Source organism: Hesperophylax consimilis, chromosome 21, assembly GCF_061612785.1.
Source record: "Hesperophylax consimilis isolate HC1 chromosome 21, BYU_Hcon_1.0, whole genome shotgun sequence".
In the NCBI taxonomy this organism is placed as follows: domain Eukaryota; kingdom Metazoa; phylum Arthropoda; class Insecta; order Trichoptera; family Limnephilidae; genus Hesperophylax; species Hesperophylax consimilis.
Window position 1 is genome coordinate 2,730,292 of NC_142856.1, and position 19,181 is coordinate 2,749,472.

General features: G+C 34.7%; 2 protein-coding genes across 2 annotated transcripts in view; one reads left to right on the top strand and one right to left on the bottom strand.

The window, feature by feature from the left end:
* Positions 1–613: 613 nt before the first annotated feature.
* Vps2 (vacuolar protein sorting 2) lies at positions 614–12,239 on the top strand. The gene is made up of 6 exons (XM_089644753.1): positions 614–734; positions 903–1,081; positions 5,827–6,039; positions 6,769–6,866; positions 7,968–8,065; positions 9,665–12,239. The coding sequence occupies exons 2-6, from the start codon at positions 914–916 to the stop codon at positions 9,778–9,780; spliced, it is 693 nt and encodes a 230-aa protein (XP_089500879.1). The 5' UTR covers positions 614–734; positions 903–913; the 3' UTR covers positions 9,781–12,239.
* Positions 12,240–12,585: 346 nt separating this feature from the next.
* The window catches only part of LOC149413514 (lysoplasmalogenase TMEM86A-like), a 60,459-nt gene continuing 53,863 nt past the window's right edge, over positions 12,586–19,181 (bottom strand). Inside the window, exon 5 of the mRNA XM_089644750.1 lies at positions 12,586–18,467. Coding sequence (XP_089500876.1) covers positions 18,282–18,467 — 186 coding nt within the window. The 3' untranslated portion in view covers positions 12,586–18,281. The remainder of the gene's footprint in view (positions 18,468–19,181) is intronic.

Sequence of the window (19,181 nt, forward strand, 5' to 3'; positions counted from 1 at the left end):
GGTTTGGTACCCATATTGAACCAGTAAAATGACGGGCGCAAACATAAATTTATGAAATCATAATTTATTTATACAGCTCGTCTACACTAATTTAGCGTTCAATGGCCTACACATAATTTATTTACAGATTTTTTAATCAGTAGTGAGTTAAATTGCTAGTAGTTCAGTGAAAAGTAGTAGTAGACCTCGTAACCAAAAAATAATGTTTCTAATTTTCTCTATCAAAACAAAAATTTCTTCTGAACTGAAATTTTACGGTTTGTAAATACTTAGTTAATTATAAATCATCAATTAATATTTTATACATGCACACATTTATACGATATGGTCAGCAATCCATTGGCTACGTGGTGTGCAATTTATATAATTGCTTTCTTGGCGATATTAAAAAAGAAATAAGTTTAATGTCTTTATTTAGGAAACCATTGTATTGTAATATTGTAAATTGGTAATATAATTTTAGTAACCATTCTAGTTAATTTGCTTTTTTCGGTGTAGACGATGTTGGGGTATTGTGTTTATCTATCGATGGAGCCTTTCATGTTAGTAATATTTTATTTTGAACAAGCAATTTTGCCAACCGTAAATTATTCAAATTTGACATTCCTGCCATGTTCCTGCCGCCACGTTGGCTACAGTTCCATCAATTTTGACAGCCAGACAGCTTTGTGCAGAGTAAAAATTGCAAAACTTTCCAAAAAATTAATTCCCTTGTTGAGAAAATTGCACAAAAGGTTTGATCTACTTGAATTCATATATATATTTTAAAGCATTTAACATTATTTACTTGAAAAATAGTTTGAATGTTGACTTGAAAGTAAACAACAACACACCCGTCTTATTATGATTCATCGTTTAAATTTGTCAATGTCTAATCACATTGTATCATTTTTATGTTTTAGAAATTGCAAATATGGAATGGTTATTTGGAAAAAAGATGACCCCTGACGAGATGCTGAGGAAGAATCAGCGAGCATTGAATAAAGCTATGCGCGATTTAGACCGGGAAAAGATGAAAATGGAGCAACAAGAAAAAAAAGTTATTGCAGATATTAAGAAACTAGCAAAGGAAGGTCAAATGGTAATAACATTACTTGCTATTTTAGGTATACATTTACCTAAACACAGCACTTTTAATGGTATATGCTGACTACGTGTGCCCAGTAAAATTTAACACTTTCCCGACATAATTACTAATTCCTGATGATCTCAAACTGTGCCCGTGGTATTGTTCTCAGGCGCAAAGCTTTCACTTAGAACAAATTTCACTTCGTTTCATTTTTACACTCAAAATAAATATGACATTTATCAAAATATCCCACTTCGCGGCCATTTTACATCGTACTTTTGGCCGGGAACTTGATGGGAGTCGCTATATGCACAGCGACTAATCGACAGGGGGCGTGGCCAACATATCCGAGCATACCCGAAGTGAAGTATAGGTATAAAAGGGACACTTCTTTTGAATCACAAACCATGTTACACAAACCTAGCGTAGCCGCTAAACTAATTGAAAACTGGGATGTTTTTCTTGCCTGGACGCGAGCAGGCGGTATTAAGGGGACACTTTCTTTTGAATCACAAACCATGTTACACAAACCTAGCGTAGCCGCTAAACTAATTGAAAACTGGGATGTTTTTCTTGCCTTGACGCGAGCAGGCGGTATTAAGGGGACACTTTCTTTTGAATCACAAACCATGTTACACAAACCTAGCGTAGCCGCTAAACTAATTGAAAACTGGGATGTTTTTCTTTCCTTGACGCGAGCAGGCGGTATTAAGGGGACACTTTCTTTTGAATCACAAACCATGTTACACAAACCTAGCGTAGCCGCTAAACTACTTGAAAACTGGGATGTTTTTCTTGCCTTGACGCGAGCAGGCGGTATTAAGGGGACACTTTCTTTTGAATCACAAACCATGTTACACAAACCTAGCGTAGCCGCTAAACTAATTGAAAACTGGGATGTTTTTCTTGCCTTGACGCGAGCAGGCGGTATTAAGGGGACACTTTCTTTTGAATCACAAACCATGTTACACAAACCTAGCGTAGCCGCTAAACTACTTGAAAACTGGGATGTTTTTCTTGCCTTGACGCGAGCAGGCGGTATTAAGGGGACACTTTCTTTTGAATCACAAACCATGTTACACAAACCTAGCGTAGCCGCTAAACTAATTGAAAACTGGGATGTTTTTCTTGCCTTGACGCGAGCAGGCGGTATTAAGGGGACACTTTCTTTTGAATCACAAACCATGTTACACAAACCTAGCGTAGCCGCTAAACTAATTGAAAACTGGGATGTTTTTCTTGCCTTGACGCGAGCAGGCGGTATTAAGGGGACACTTTCTTTTGAATCACAAACCATGTTACACAAACCTAGCGTAGCCGCTAAACTAATTGAAAACTGGGATGTTTTTCTTGCCTGGACGCGAGCAGGCGGTATTAAGGGGACACTTTCTTTTGAATCACAAACCATGTTACACAAACCTAGCGTAGCCGCTAAACTAATTGAAAACTGGGATGTTTTTCTTGCCTTGACGCGAGCAGGCGGTATTAAGGGGACACTTTCTTTTGAATCACAAACCATGTTACACAAACCTAGCGTAGCCGCTAAACTAATTGAAAACTGGGATGTTTTTCTTTCCTTGACGCGAGCAGGCGGTATTAAGGGGACACTTTCTTTTGAATCACAAACCATGTTACACAAACCTAGCGTAGCCGCTAAACTACTTGAAAACTGGGATGTTTTTCTTGCCTTGACGCGAGCAGGCGGTATTAAGGGGACACTTTCTTTTGAATCACAAACCATGTTACACAAACCTAGCGTAGCCGCTAAACTAATTGAAAACTGGGATGTTTTTCTTGCCTTGACGCGAGCAGGCGGTATTAAGGAGACACTTTCTTTTGAATCACAAACCATGTTACACAAACCTAGCGTAGCCGCTAAACTAATTGAAAACTGGGATGTTTTTCTTTCCTTGACGCGAGCAGGCGGTATTAAGGGGACACTTTCTTTTGAATCACAAACCATGTTACACAAACCTAGCGTAGCCGCTAAACTACTTGAAAACTGGGATGTTTTTCTTGCCTTGACGCGAGCAGGCGCTATAAAGGGGCACTTTCTTTTGTATCACAAACCATGTTACACAAACCTAGCGTAGTTCTAAAAAGGTTTGTTTACATTATATTATTACAACGCCATTTCTGACGTTTCGTTTCACCGCCCACCGCGTTTCACTGATTTTGCAACTCGGAACACCTCGAGTATGCTCGGATATGTTGGCCACGCCCCCTGTCGACTAGTCGCTGTGCATATAGCGAAATCAACATGGCCGCTTATAATTTGTTTATAAATGTCGATCTCAAACTATTTTCTGTTTTTTTCCATGTTTTTCCTTTATTATTTCAACTAAAATGAAGCATAATACGTTTGCCCCAAGGTAAGTTCATAATTACTTCTCATACCGTCGAGATTTGGCTTAATTTGACAATTTTAGCGCAAAAACAGTGAGGGCACTGATAGACAGCATGTTCCCTTTTAATAGGCACAGGTTATGAAAATTACTGCAAGAAACAGCTATTTTCGTTGGTAGAGATTGTAAAAGATGCATTAAAACTCCACACTCAAAGTTCAAAATTTCTCTTGTAAAACGATCCTTTAGCAGCCATTTTGTACATTTTTAGTATGGTGCAAATGTTTTGTTTCAATTTAAAAACACATAAATTACTTAATTAACCCAAATTAACACATTTCGGCCGGGAAAGGTAGTTCTACCCATTCGGTCGATTGATACTTAAGGCCGGGAAGGGTAGTTCTACCTTTTGCGCCAGCCTCATTTCAATGGCAGAAAAGACGGAATTATTCAATGTTTTTACATGAATATTATATACCACTTTCTTTGTAAAGGTCCCAACTATATACACATAATTATGGAATCATAATGCAAATCTATTTTTAAATTTATTTTCGTGCCTTTCGTTTACATCGGTATTTCAACAAAAGGATAGTATATTATTTGTTAGTGAAATAATTCAATTCCTGGAATGAGGGTTTTTATGACCATGAAACCCGATTCGAATTTCTTTCACTGTTCCTCACCCACTCAACTCCTATGAGCAAGTGAGCGAGAGATGTCGGGCGTATTTAAAGAAAGCAGGTGTGCATAGGCAAATACCGATAGGTGGACCGTAATAAACATAATATAAGGTTAATGGAGTTGCATTTCAAATAATATTCGATTTTCGTTTAGTTCTTTTATATCTTGGGTATGCTGAGTTACTAAGTAGATTTTTTTTTAATATTTTCGAAGATATAGCGATTTAAAACAAATTAAAGAAATTCGCACGGGCCTTTATTTTCGCCCGGACTGAGCATAGCGCCAGCCCAAAAAATATCCGGCCGAAATGTGTTAAGAACCTATTTACTTATTTTTTTCTTGTGGTAATCGTTGAAACAAAGTGTAATTTCCATAACCTGTGCCTAAAAGTGCGGCGGTTAGGTAAATAATTACCGCATTCGTCTGCAGGTGGCATTATAAGAAGCAAGCTAGAGAATGCTAGAGGTATGGATTCCGCTTCAAACTAAATACATAAATGTGCTGTTACAAAACCAGAAAAAATCCTCAGGTATATCGAGATGCGAACGAATGTAACTTATCCGAGGTTCTTGCACTATTTATCTCAGAAAGCAAGGAGACCATGTCACACTTTTTGCAAAACTGAATTAAGAACTCCAAAGTATTCATAAGTGTACAGATTCTTAAGTAACTCACAAAGCATACAATTTTGGACTTACTAATTTGGAGGCCACAAATAGTTTTAGCCTTAAAATCAGACACTTATATTAGCATATCTTGCAATACTAGTTTTAATAAAGTGCATAACTCTATTGATAGCCCGTACCTCTTGGAATGCTGTAGCTTATACGTACCTGAAAACTTCAGCCATGTTCAGGATACCACACAGCAGAACAGATGTTCAAGCACAGCATAGCATGACAAGAGAAATGGTACTGTTGAATGCTATGGCTTATACATGCTTGAAAACTTCAGCCGTGTTCAAGATACAACACGGCAGAACAGATGTTCTAGCACAGCATAGCATGACAAAAGAAATGGTACTATTGAATTACATTTCTAAAACAGAAGATTTTTAATTAGTCTTTAAATAACCTTAAAAATTTTGAAGTAGCTTTTTATAGATTATTATAAGCAATAATTAGTCTGAAATATCAACACAAATTGAAAATATCTCCCAAGTAAAAATAATGCCGCCGACGGGAATTGAACCCGCGCCTTCTGATGTCCGGTCAGGTGCTCTGGACCACTGAGCTACGTCAACTTATTTCCAATATGCCAAATAATTCAATATGTACTAGTAGGTACTTCAATCAACAATTACTGCTAATTATATTTTTTTCACCTGTAAACATTGCTTATAATAATTTGTTATCCTTTGCGCTATGCATAAAAACCTTGTCTTATAAAAATTAGTTAAACATTAAAAAAAAAAATAATAGGTTTTTATAGCAACATTCATGTGAAAAATTACCTCAAGGACTGTTGAAATAATACTAAAAAAATTGAAGAAATATCAAATATCTCCAGTTTTACTGATCTTTGTGATTGTCACCCATCCGAAGCAGTTAGTTCTATTTATTGTCCGCCTGTGGACGAAGTCTGTTTCTTTTTACCTAACAAGGATGATGATATTTGAATTCCTTTTTGTTGTGATTTGTTCTCCTTCTGTCATCTCATAACCTAAAACACGAAGCTACTAATCCATTCAGTGATGCCGTATAAAAAAATCTGTACTTTCTTTTTCAGGATGCCGTCAAAATAATGGCGAAGGATCTTGTCAGGACGAGGAGATACGTGAGGAAGTTTATGTTAATGAAGGCAAATATCCAGGCAGTATCACTTAAAATACAGACCCTGAAGTCCCAGAACACAATGGCTGTGGCTATGAAGGGAGTCACCCGCGCTATGATGAGTATGAACAAGCAACTGAACCTGCCTCAAATACAGAAGATATTACAGGTTTGTTGTCTTTGGATTTTTGAAAAACCTATGTTAACAAACTAGGTCGAGTGAGGTATGGTTTACTATTTTTTCATTAGTTCTAATTCGAATGAGATAGTAACAATATTTGGTGAGATAAGAAAGGTTTTTATTAAAGAACCCCCCCTCCCCCAGAGGGGTGGTCCACCACTTGTGTGGACTCTGCAGGTCTTCATTTATACTGCCAAGAGCCTAGATGCATGACCAAAGTATCATGAATACATGCATTTTGTTTTTTATCAAACCCTATTTTACCTGAACTGTAAATAAAAAAAACTGCTTTTGTTATACATACATTATACAATGGTTTATTTGTATTTATCGTAATATTTACATTAAAGTTTGGTTGGCAGTCCACAATGGATTGCTGGTACCTAACCACCCTGGTGTGAGTCCTGGTCTATGTCAGAGACCTATGAATTGTGAACCAGGGAACTGTGCATCCCTTCACATGAATGAACAAATGAGAATACATGGAGAAAATATGAAGAAAATGTGAATGGTAGAAGTAGTCAAGGTTGCCCTAAGAAGACATGGCATGATCAAGTGCACCAAATACTTGAGTCGGATCATGTCAAGAGTTATATATATTCCTTGTGGTAAACACAACTTTTCAGCCTTTATGGACTGCTCGCCGCTGCATAACAATGTTGGAAGCATAACCTTTTTAGTTAAAAGATTGTTTTATAATGTTTCATTTCTTTTCAGGAATTCGAAAAACAATCTGAAATAATGGACATGAAAGAAGAAATGATGAACGACGCTATGGACGACGCAATGGAGGATGATGATGAAGAAGAAGAAACGTAAGAACCACAAACTTACATTTATTTATTTGAATAAAAATAAAAAGAAAGACAAAAATTACCGGTTTGCGAATAAGGCTCTTATTCGCAAACTCTCGTCTACAGGGATACTTATGTTGTGTGCTTACGTCGCTAACAACTTCTCGTGCACAGTCACGAAGAAATCGCGAACCTGCGACTCCACCTCACTCACATAGCATTCGTCAACTCGGCTACTAACTGGTCTAATCCAAATCTCGATTTAAAATTTCACAAATCTATTTGTCTGTAACAGTCAAATAGTCAGTTGAGTGTTGCGTAGAGAAGATGCAATGGTTTTTACTGTTTCATTTGTAGCATCCTTTCTAATACGTTTGAACTGCTCCAAAAGATCTTCGTTCCTAGTATCTCTATCCGAGTACATCTTGCTTTTAGTATCTCACAAATCGAGTTAAATTCTCATATAATGTAAAAAATCCGTCCAACACCGCAATTTTCTAATTTTAGGTTCCGTGAATGGAACAAGCTTTCTTCGATAACTCACCGCTAGATGTCTGTGGTAAAAACTTGACATATGAGCATTTTTTGTTAGAATGGCATATTTTATGGTGAAATGGCATTTTTTTTATTGATATCGTAAACATCAAAACTTTGGCCTGGTATTGTGAGATATTTTAAACGAATAGCTATATTTACGACGGCCGATTAAGGTTTCTAAATCTAAGGACGACGAATTTTTCAAAAAATTTTAACCGCAGAGTCAGCGTTACGGACGGGGTTTCATCACCTAGTGAACGATGGAGATTTTGAACAATCGTTCGTCATGCCTGTCATTTTATTTGTTGAATTTACGCTCATAAACAACTACGCACAACGGATTCCTGAGCAGACTGAGTAAAGTTGGTTCGACCGCTCTACCATGCTACAGACGGTTGGCGGTTGGATGGTGGTTCGATGCTCTAGCAGTACAACCGTTCAACTTGATAGCCACGAGTTCATGAGATACGTTGCCTTGGATATCCATTAACCGTCAAAAAATAAAGCAAGAGGCCATATAAAATATTTATTGTAGGGTAAATTATTAAAAATGAGAGAAATAACTGAATGTTTACTACTTTCCAGTGATGCCGTTGTATCTCAGATATTGGATGAATTAGGACTGCAACTCAACGACCAACTCTCCGGTCTTCCGCAAGCCACCGGATCCCTTACAGTTACAGGTAAAATACTCATTTATGTCATTGAAATAAAATAATTAACTTTGTGTACACCACTATTTAAAACCCTTCAGTAATTTTATTACTTTTGTACAATTTGCAATGTTTTCTGTGTAGTTCAAACGCGCTATATGTATACATCTTATTTTTAATTTTCCATAAAAACAAATACTGTTTTAGAAACTAGATAAAATTATCTCTCCAGAATATGCATTCAAAATAAACAATACTATTTCTAAATAATAAAATTTTAATATCAAATGTGAAAAATGTTGTAAAAAACGCCAACCACATTTTTACTTAAATTTTTACTCCATTCATAGAAAAATTGAGAGAACTCGATATTTCGAAAACACATTCGTTTTGTTTGGGGAATTTGTAAGAAAACTGTACCTTCACTTTTATCTCGTTCATATAGTAAAAATTAGAAATAATAAGTTAAACCGATTGTTAAGATAGCGGTGCGAAATATGAATTATTCATTTCTTGGTTATTTTTATTATTTAATTAATGGAATCCAGTATTAATTAAATCATAAAAATAATTAATACTGGATTCCATTAATTAATGCATATTTTTATGATTTAATTAATGGAATCCAGTATTAATATTTGAGGCAAACTGGAAAGAATTATTATTTCTCTTTCTAAGTTCAAAAAAATTAAGTATTTCCGCATGATTTAAAAAAAGATAAAAATTCTTTTATAAAATATGAACGCTGTTAATTTTGAGGTTAAGGACAATTCCTTATCATTAAGTAGAACTGAAATCGTCCCTTATTTTCTTAAATTAGCTCCCCTCATTAGAGCTTTCTTCCCATCGAGGCGGGACATTGACATCATGGGTGAATTTCTTCAGTTTCTTCATCCTCTTCACATTTCCAACAGCAGCTGTTCAACAGCAGGTAGTCATCAATAGCTGCTGTTGATGACTAAAAGATTCTAATCAGTAATATTTATTATCAAGAGATTTATCAATGATGTGTCATCACTTATCACTCTATGTTATTTTATTTAACATTCCTCAATGATTAGAAACATGAAAAATGATGAATGTATTGTATTTATTAAAGCCATATTGGCGTTAATTAATACCCCCCTAATTGAAAATAACTCTTGTTTAGGAAAAAGTCCTCCCCCATTCCTTTCAGTGCTGGAATTTGACCAACCTTTCCATTGTTAATAATAATTAATAAGTAGGTAAATACATATATGTATGTTTATTGTAAAACCAGTATACATATTTCATGAGGATGGAATGAGAGAGGCTTCTGTGGATAGCTCTTACTCCAGAAGAAAGTTGGAAACTTGAGTGACAATCAGCTGACATGAGAAATGCCCATCTCGCGCACTACTGCACTTGGAGATAGCCGGGTTTCTCACTGCCTCGTAAACTCTGGTCCGCCGTCAATAGGATTAGGTGCTCCCACAGCCGCTGTGTCCACATGATGCATAGGTGGGGTCTTAAAGAGTCGGCTAGATTGATGAGGTCCACAGGGCGACACCTGAGGTTCTAGACTGGCTCGCAGACCTAGATGTCCCCCTCACCGTATGAGAAAATTGATGTGTGCATTAGCAATTACATAACTTAATTATTTTCCAGGTAACAAACAGCCCGCCCAGCCAACGGCCGCCGCGGCTGGAGGGGGAGGAGGCGGAGCAATTAGCGATGCTGACGCAGACCTGCAGGCCAGGCTGGACAACCTGAGGAAGGAATAATTATATGCTCTGATACTTACACCTTTAGCTTGTGAGGTTGCCAACACTGAATAGATGATAGATACTGCACCGTAAAACAAATCGTTGCGTGAAAATCACAGAATGCGTATCATCGACAATTTTCACTAGAATGTATGAACCTGACCCGTTTACAAATCATAGAATACACACAAGGCCCTTCGTCCATAGAGATACGCTAGTATCTTGGCGACTACCGCCACACGTCTACGCGGAAGTTCTTACACAGCCACACAATGTCAGTCTCCTGCGACTAGCTGACAAGGTTCTTGCCACTCACGTCCAGTGTTGCCAGCTCGTTTTTAAAATAAAGCCAGACGTCACCCAAAAAAGAGTAAAAGAAGAGCTAAAGCCTTGTATGACCTATGTTGAGACCGAAGTTCGTATCCTGGGTGGGGAGGGGTAAAAATAACCAGTGTAGAAGGACTGCTTTTTATTTGACAATATTTTATACCACTGGTATCACTGCTAAACCAGTAGCGGATAACCGTGACCAGCATAATTCATTTTGTATCTATCCCCGCGGTTGACTACTGACTCCGTCGTTGCACCGCGAGCTTCGTACGAATTCTCTGTAATAATTATTCTCGCAATAAATTCACGGTCAGTAAATTCGAGAGTTTTAATCAACATCTCCATAGCAACAACTGAACACCGATTTACGGATTAGGAAGTTCTGTAAATCGCGAGGTTATATTCCAACCTCTCTGATCACAATAAACCTTTCTACACCAGTAACAAAATAACTCTTAAATTGTCATTTTTCGTTGATGACTTTTTGTAAAAAAAAGAAGCAAGATTATCTGAAAAAATGAGCTAAGAAGCTAAAAAAAATTTTAAATCGACGGCCTCAATTTAGAGCTAAATCTTGCTCTAAAGGAACTGAGTTTGCAACACCCCTCATGTCGTCCAGAAACATGGCATCACTTGTGTCAGACATTTATTAACAATCAATGCTAGAAACGCAACAGTCGACAAAGAATGACAAGATATAAAAATAACAGCTGCAGAATTTTACGAAATCATTCTACTTTTGACATTTCGAGAATTCAACATAGCGTTTTTAGAACCAACATGTACCGACTGTGCACAACAATTTTTTTTTGACGTGAGTACACAATGTGAGTGTCGAATACTTGAAGGGCCTAACATCACAATCTTGCAAATCGCAGAATAATCGGCTAATTTGTATAGCACCGTTTTTGTGATTGCGAATGATCACCTCGAGTGCATTGTACAAATATTATTTCCTAATCTCCATCTAATTACGTTTGAACACATAACATCCACCCTTTTACAGAACCACATAACTATTAACGCGATCAAAACAAATTAATAATGTGAAAATTTGTGCATCAGTATTTTACTTAATAATTATGTCATAAAAGTGTTTGGTAACCATTGTCGCATAATATTTTAGGTTATATTATGAACATTGATAAAGAATACGCTAGATGGACCCTCTTTTTTATTTAGTTTATGATTTCAAGACTGGTAGACACTCTCACTGAACTGAGCCGCCATTCAGAATTGAAGCCAAGCTTGAAATGGCTTTAGCCGTGTTTGGTGACCAGATCTGAATAGCCAGGTAATCCCCCACCTTCCTCTTCCCCATCTCCTTCCCTTCGACACTACCTTCAGCCTCACAACATACCCCGATTGGGGATGTCATAGTCTCCAGACGTTTGCGAGCTGTTGGGACTCTTATGCGATTTTTATAAAAATATTTAAATTAAAAAAGTGTTAAGGCGATGCACTACGTCGTTTAATATTTTGAATCCAGCCGCCATCAATAACACTCCTTATGTAGATGGCGATAAGGCTTAAATTCCCGCTTAACACCATCCAGCTGTTTTGATTTAGGCAAGAAAAAAACATGGCCAAAAAGTGCCTTTTATTTTATTTTGTGGATGTTCAATCATAAATATTAAAATGTTTTCCGATCATTTTATAAATAACTTAATTTGCCACATTATACAATAAAACCATAACCGAAAATGGGTTCGTAAGTAGGAAATTTTGAACTTTAAAGCAGTTTTCATAGGCCTTATACATTATTTTTTCTGGGCTTATAAAAAGACTTATCTACAAAATACTCGATTATTTCAGAGGCCAAGATGTATTATACTCGCGGTATTAATTTAAAGCATCTGAAACATTTCTAGGCGACCAAATTTTCAAACCAAAAACACATGATTTTACATTACCACGTATTGCATCGCCAAAAGAGCAAGCAAATGATAAGATGAAAGTTTTGTGTTTTTGTAACTATCAATTATGAGACAGTCAGACTACAATATTGTAATTGTTGAAAGGACCAATCTAGTTTATACTTTATCAATGATTATGATCACTTAATTGCAGAATGATCTGCAATCTCCATCGCCTTAATATAAATATTACATGTTAACCTCAATACTATATAGTTTTTTTTAATATAATATGTATAAATATATTTATTAGAATTATTAATATAAATAAAAATTTCTATGTTAAGAAAATATGCTGCATTTTATTTTATTTATGTCATCTTTGTGGATGCTGCACGGAGGGAAAGGAAGGAGTGAATCTGTATCTCAAAGAGACCCATATTGTAGGAGGGAGCAAACGCAAAAACCGGCAAATCATTCACTCAGATTTTTGTTTAACATCTTTTCTCATGTGGCAAGTGTTTGACGCGTTGTACACTGGTACTGAAGAATCAATGATGCTAGTTCTTTAGAGCACCTTTCATTGAAATACCGGTAGAACAAAGTACACGCAACAAAAAATAACATAATAAAGAGTACAAATATTTTTTTATTAAATTGATATGATACAATTTGTAGATATATTTAGACGTTATAAAAAAATCCTAAAAATGACAGGGAATTTAAACATATAAAAAAAAATTTATTGTATACACGTCCAAGAAACAAACTTTTCCTGTTAAATACTAATAAAACTTGAGTTATACATAATGCACACTTACATTGTCACGTTAAATAATGGATACAGCTCATAAGTAGTGTTATTATTTACTCAAGTTATTTCTTCAAATGCTTGGTTTTATAATTATTTGCAAAGCAAAACAGTGAGAACATGGGACACTTTAAAATCTATCAAAAACATTGTCATAAATCATACCCACGTTAAATCACTGTGACTAATGAAAAATCACTTAAATTTAACTTAGTGTAATGCCGGAAGAGAGGGATTATTATTAGGGGATCAACTCACAGCTTGATAATAATAATAAAAGAAGAAGACTTTGAGGATGGCAAGGATAACGCCAAATACCTTAGAATATTATTAATACGTCCAACTACAGTAAAATATTGGCAGTATTACCGCTAGAGGCGCTAGTGTAGCATGGCATAATCATGCATAAAATCCATTAAAATATATGACAGTAAACCGAGCCTCACAACTCGTGGCACTAGTGTAGCATACTGCCATCAGAATGTATGGAAAATGTCGAAGTTGGAGGTATTTGCTTGTATTTACCCTTCGCCAAAGGAACATGCATACAAATTTATACTGTGTGTTACATTTGATATCACTAATTATAAACTATTAAACAAGTAATGTGTACGTCATTCGTTAAGACAATTGAACACTTGTTTTTACTTGTTAGTACTTTAGATAATAACTTTGGTTTTGTTTTTTTTTTTTTGTTCGACTAGTTTTTTTTATTCATTTTTTTAAAAATTTAATATATATAAGTGGGTACAGGATATAATATACGTACATAAAAAATATATTTACATTACAAAATATATTTATGTTCGTAATCTCACCAATGAAGAAACTGGTTCTTGTGCTTGGTGAGAGAGTTACACTAATTATAAGAAAAATAGAATATCATTATGCTATAAGTAAGTATATGGTAGGAACAATATATAAAGAAACATAATCTAAATACAGTGGAGATGAATATAGACTGATAAATAATAATATCAATTAAGGGAAAAACAAGCAATTATTTAGTTAATTATTTCTTACTTAACTAAAGTGCTAGTATTTTTAACGTGAACCTGCTGAATCTCAATCTCATCGCTCTAGACCAGTGATACTCAACCTTTTTCTTCTGCGGGCCACATTCATATGTTTGTAAAGCTACGCGGGCCGCAACACTATACTGGTCAGTGTTGCCAACGGTGCGAGCTTGATTCCCCCTTTTATTAATCGAAATCCATGGTGTGGGGGGGGGGGGGGGGGTAGTAGCTACGGAATTCCATTTTCTAAAATTTCCGGCCGCAAAAAATATTATATCAAATAGATATATAAAGATAAGTTCGAGAGGTTTTTACATCGCCTTCATTGGTAGTAACACTGGTAACCATTTAACTTTGGAACTGTCAAAAATTTATGTGTTGCCACGAGCAAAATTATTTGCGCGCATATTGTCAAAGTCGCGCATATTGGCATAGTGTCAAAGTCGCAATTAATCTCAAATTAACGTGATATAGAATGCCAGATTTTGTAAATCATGTTCCTGATACTAAATGTATTGAGGGCCGCACAAAATGGCTCGGCGGGCCGCATGCGGCCCGCGGGCCGCAGGTTGAGTATGACTGCTCTAGACCTTCAGCCCATTGCTTCAAATTTAGGTAGACGGTTTTTCCAAATAATTTTTTATGATTTTTTTTTAAATTTATAAAACTTACAAATATGGGATAAATGACAAAATATAGGTGGATTCATTGGCCTTAAACCTCAATAAGCCGTTTATATGATTCCTTATTAATATTCAGAGGTATGATTTTTTGAAAGAGCGCGGCCAAATTCAAAACCAAGCGCCCTGTTCAGGCATATAGCCAGTTGTTATCTCTTAATAGTTAAAACCCTACCTTCCCGTCCTATAACCTTTTCACCAGGAGATGGTAAGTACCTCCAGTACAATTTCTGCAACGCCTCTGTTAACAGGTTGTTAGGTTGCAATTCCGGATTACATGCAATACGCCGTGGAGTTTTTTTTACGTGCTGGCAGAAAGCGGGAACATTGAAGACACCAGGACCAAAGGTAGGACTTTCATTATTCTGGTGGTGTTCTCTCGTTGTTCCGTTTCGTTCCCCTTAAGGCATTTTTTTTGTAAATATGCCATCGCTCGAGTGTATGAACATACAATGTTAATTCATGCTGGTGGGCTATATTGTGCCACTATATGGGGTTTATTATTATTGATTTGTGTTAGAAAGATATTCAAGAACACTGAAGACCATTCGAGAACATTCAAGATAAAAAGAGAGTCTAGTAAAATATGCTGGAGGTTTCTAGTTTTCAACACCAGACCTGTCGGTCTGACGAGGTTGCATTAATTTTTAAATATCGACATTTATGACATCTAACCAGGAAATCTATACCTTGATGTCTATGTGAAAAATGAATACATTCTATGATGTTGTCATGTTAAAGTTCTGTAGATGACTTCACTCAGGGGGTACTTGACCACCTGTCAGTAAAATATTGAATAACTACTTTTGTTTGAAAACTGCCGTGGTAAATACGGGCTTTGCAGTTGAGGCAAGGATTTGAAGCCTTAGTTAACATGTCACACTTAGTGGCGATTTGGTTTATCACAGGATTAACGTGGCTGTAAACACTGGCATATACTTGATTGGTAGCGTTACTAAACAGTGGTGAAGCAGATAATATACGCTACTCGATGAATAAAACTTATCAGAAGTTTGCTCAGAGGTGGCGAAATACTCTTTTACAGTAATTTCTGTGGATTCTTTAACCAGAATAACGACTTTCGGTATAAGACTAAAGGGATATTCAAGGGCAAACTATTCCTACACAAATCAGTTCTCAATAGAGATAAAAATTAATTGTTACCATCTGAAAAATAGGTAACTAATTTCAAGAAAAAAATAAGTTTCTAATGTGTATATATTTCAAGTACAAAACTGTTTTTTCATAGTTAGTAAGAATAGGTTATCAACACTGATAACCTTGTATGATTACAATAGGTTAGTAGATACTTTACAGTGATAATGAAATCAGTAAGGTCTCGAAAATAGGTCTTATAAACTTTGGGTTACACACTGTACTTCATAATTGCATTAAATTTAAATATGCATTAACCAATTTTACCTACTAGCAAACATTGATGTTTTATATTTAGATGAGACATGAAGCAGAAATATAGGTTCCGTTTTTTCACCTCCAACTCTCCCAACGCTCTGACTAAAACTACCGAATCCAGTCTATGTGCATTGTTTATCGCATTCTAATAGTGGAACAAGTTAGCGATATTAGTACGCACTAGATAATTGTAGCTCCATGCTAGCAAAGAACTTTACCATGCTTCTATAAAAAAATGTTTTTAGAACCACATTTTTATCACACATTATTTGCAACTTGCAACCCTGATTTATTCATATGAATATCTCAGCACATAACATCACAATCCAAATATTAAAATGGCTTCCAACAGGAAAACCAAAAATATCTACACATTCTAACTGACAATAATTCATACATACATCAAATTCTGTTTTTACACGATTTTGATAATATAACATGGTCAAAAAAGAACGGTAATCTCCGTTCTTATTAGAATCCAAGATTTTTTTCCGCACCTGTGCGTAAACTACCCAATAATTGGTGCAATGTAGGAATAAACATTAATGGGTATTATTTTTTAACACCCGAAGTGATTTTCGTACAATAGAACCTCTCTCCCATCTTCATATGTTCGGTGGAATTTATCCCCCATGTAAAAACAGAATTAAGTTTCATTTTATGTTTATCAAACATATTTACGAATATTTAAAACATGTATTCACCATTGCATAGCAGAAAATATTAGAAAAAATTAAACCACCTACTTATTCAAAATGCAAACGTAATTTTTTTATGACCACTGCACAAATAACAGGATCAATTTTATTCAAACCTTGAACTTCAATTTTAACTATTTATATTATGAACTGTTTTAATTTAAACACCTCGTTAAGTTTAAGATAATATTATTAACCACTCTTCTAAACACAAGCGCCAGCTTTTATACAAGAGAAACATTAAAAAATCAAATGCAATGAAAACTGATTTTATGAATTATTTTAGTTAACTTAAATGATTATACTCGGTAAATTGATTAATTATTTAATAAAGATATACAATTATGGAAAATAAAAAGAATAATGAAATCATGGTATTTCGAAAGTAAATTTATATGACAGTATTTAGGCACAACGATATAACAACAAATTAAAATTAAACATTATCAGAAGACATAATATGAAAATTATCAGTAGGTAAATGATTACTTATCTAAGTACATTACTAGTTTTTTTTGGATTTCTAGCTTAGATTAATTAGATTGATTATCCTACATAATGTTAATCTGTGAGAAATAGTTAGGATGCACGCGAATTCTCCAATTAATGTTTTTTTCTGTTTATATCAGTGTTTCCTCCAATAAAAAAAATTAATATACACAAAATATTAATGTGGCAACACCATGTCACATTATTTATAAATCATTTTATCTATGATTATATAACAAACATAGACAATCACAACGAAGTCTTGGGACTATAATTTTGAATAATCAAATAAACACTTCCAAGATTCAATCAAAACAAACCGGAACAGCATTCCAGATTTGAAAAGAAATCTTTTTGCCTACCATTCCTGTCCATGAAATATTATAAAATGACACTCACAAATAGGTTTAAAAAGGCCTTATTTGTATCCTTATTTCAAATAATCTAAATCTAAAAGATATAATATGTACTAAAAAAAAATAAACGATACATTTACATTGCTATCCAATGCCAGTACCAATTCACAACTACCAAATAAATCATTTTGCAGTCAAAAAGGCAAAATAAAGTGTACGAAATCACTTATGACTATAATAATGTATTTGAGCCTTTCTATTCAACACATGCTTGTACCATCTGGACAAAGATAACAATTCTAATTTGGTTTAGAACATAGAATAGGGAAGAACATAAGAAATGCGATGTGGGCATATTTTGTGATCCAAAAGGTTGGCAACAAATTTCGAATTTAAAATTGTGTTTTATCTTCGAAAGACACAATAAATATATAAAATAGTGTAAGTCATTTTTTTCCAAGATACCTAACATTTTCCTAATGAAATGAACTTATTGAAAATTGTATGAATATAACATATGCCTTTTGATCTACAAAATACAAAATGGACTTATACACTCGGACACAACATTTATAAAACTGTCACAAGTACACAAACACTATACAAGACAACATAATAAATTGTAAACTAATACAGTCAGGGCTGATAAGAGAAACATAGGCCATTAGGGTTTAAACATTTACAACCTTCTTCCCGACAGCCTGAAAATGGAGAATCGAATAATTAAATTTAAGAAAAAACTGTTCGATCTTAAGATCAGCAAACAGAATATAGAGTGATTGTTAAATGAGATGTACTATTGTTGTATTTTGTAAAATTATAACAATATAGTACATCTGTTTGTTGAAATTGTAGACTCCATTTCCTTATTTAAGAGCGTGTTTTTGTCTTAATTCTGGCAGTTTCAGAGAAGAGTTCATCAGCGGACTTCACAATGACTTCACTTTTAGTCTCTTCTTGCAGCTTCTCTTGTGCCTGTTTGTACGTTGAACTGGATCCCACCACACTTAGGGCAATAGCAAATTGCGAGAAGTAATATGTGGTCATAATGATCAACTGAAAGTAAACAATATAATTATTCATAAAGTGTGTAAGGAAAATGTGGTCACATTAAAGTGTACCTACTTTAAAGTTAGTATTTAACACATCGCTATCAAACTTATTCAATTAACAGGAAAAACCATCAACTAAGTACACAATATATAGCTGCAAATAGTTGAATAAACATAAATAAAAACCATGTAACATAACTTATTACTTTGCCAGTTTTAAAGTGATCAGAAAGAGTAACATTCACTTATATTTTGTATGCACACTTTAAAATAGTTTTATTTGCATTACATTAAACCAAAAATGGTAATGAAGCAATTTAATATGGACAAAAAAATAGTTTCACTCCAATAATAGTCGTGATGAAATCAAAATATTATGATTTTAAAAATAATTAAGAGCATCACTCTTTTTGATTATTATTGTTCATAATTAGCCATTTAAAAAAAATATATCACGATTCCATGATAACTCCTCAAAATGACAGTTCAACATACCTATAAAAAGTGCTATAAAGTTATAAATAGTTACATATGTAACCTATTTAACCTAGTTTTTGTTTAATCACTTTTCATAACTTTATAGCATAGTTACATAAGTAACCTATGAAACAAAAACTAGGTGACATATGTAACTATTTAACCTAGTTTTTGTTTCATCACTTTTCATAACTTTATAGCACTTTTTATAGGTGTGTTGAATTGTGATTTTGATGAGTTA

Coding starts and splice junctions, on each gene's coding strand:
- Vps2 (XM_089644753.1), top strand. CDS start 914: ATGGAATGGTTATTTGGAAAAAAGATGACCCCTGACGAGATGCTGAGG. Junction 6,867..7,967: donor GATGATGAAGAAGAAGAAAC/GTAAGAACCACA, acceptor ACTACTTTCCAG/TGATGCCGTTGTATCTCAGA. Junction 8,066..9,664: donor CGGATCCCTTACAGTTACAG/GTAAAATACTCA, acceptor ATTATTTTCCAG/GTAACAAACAGCCCGCCCAG.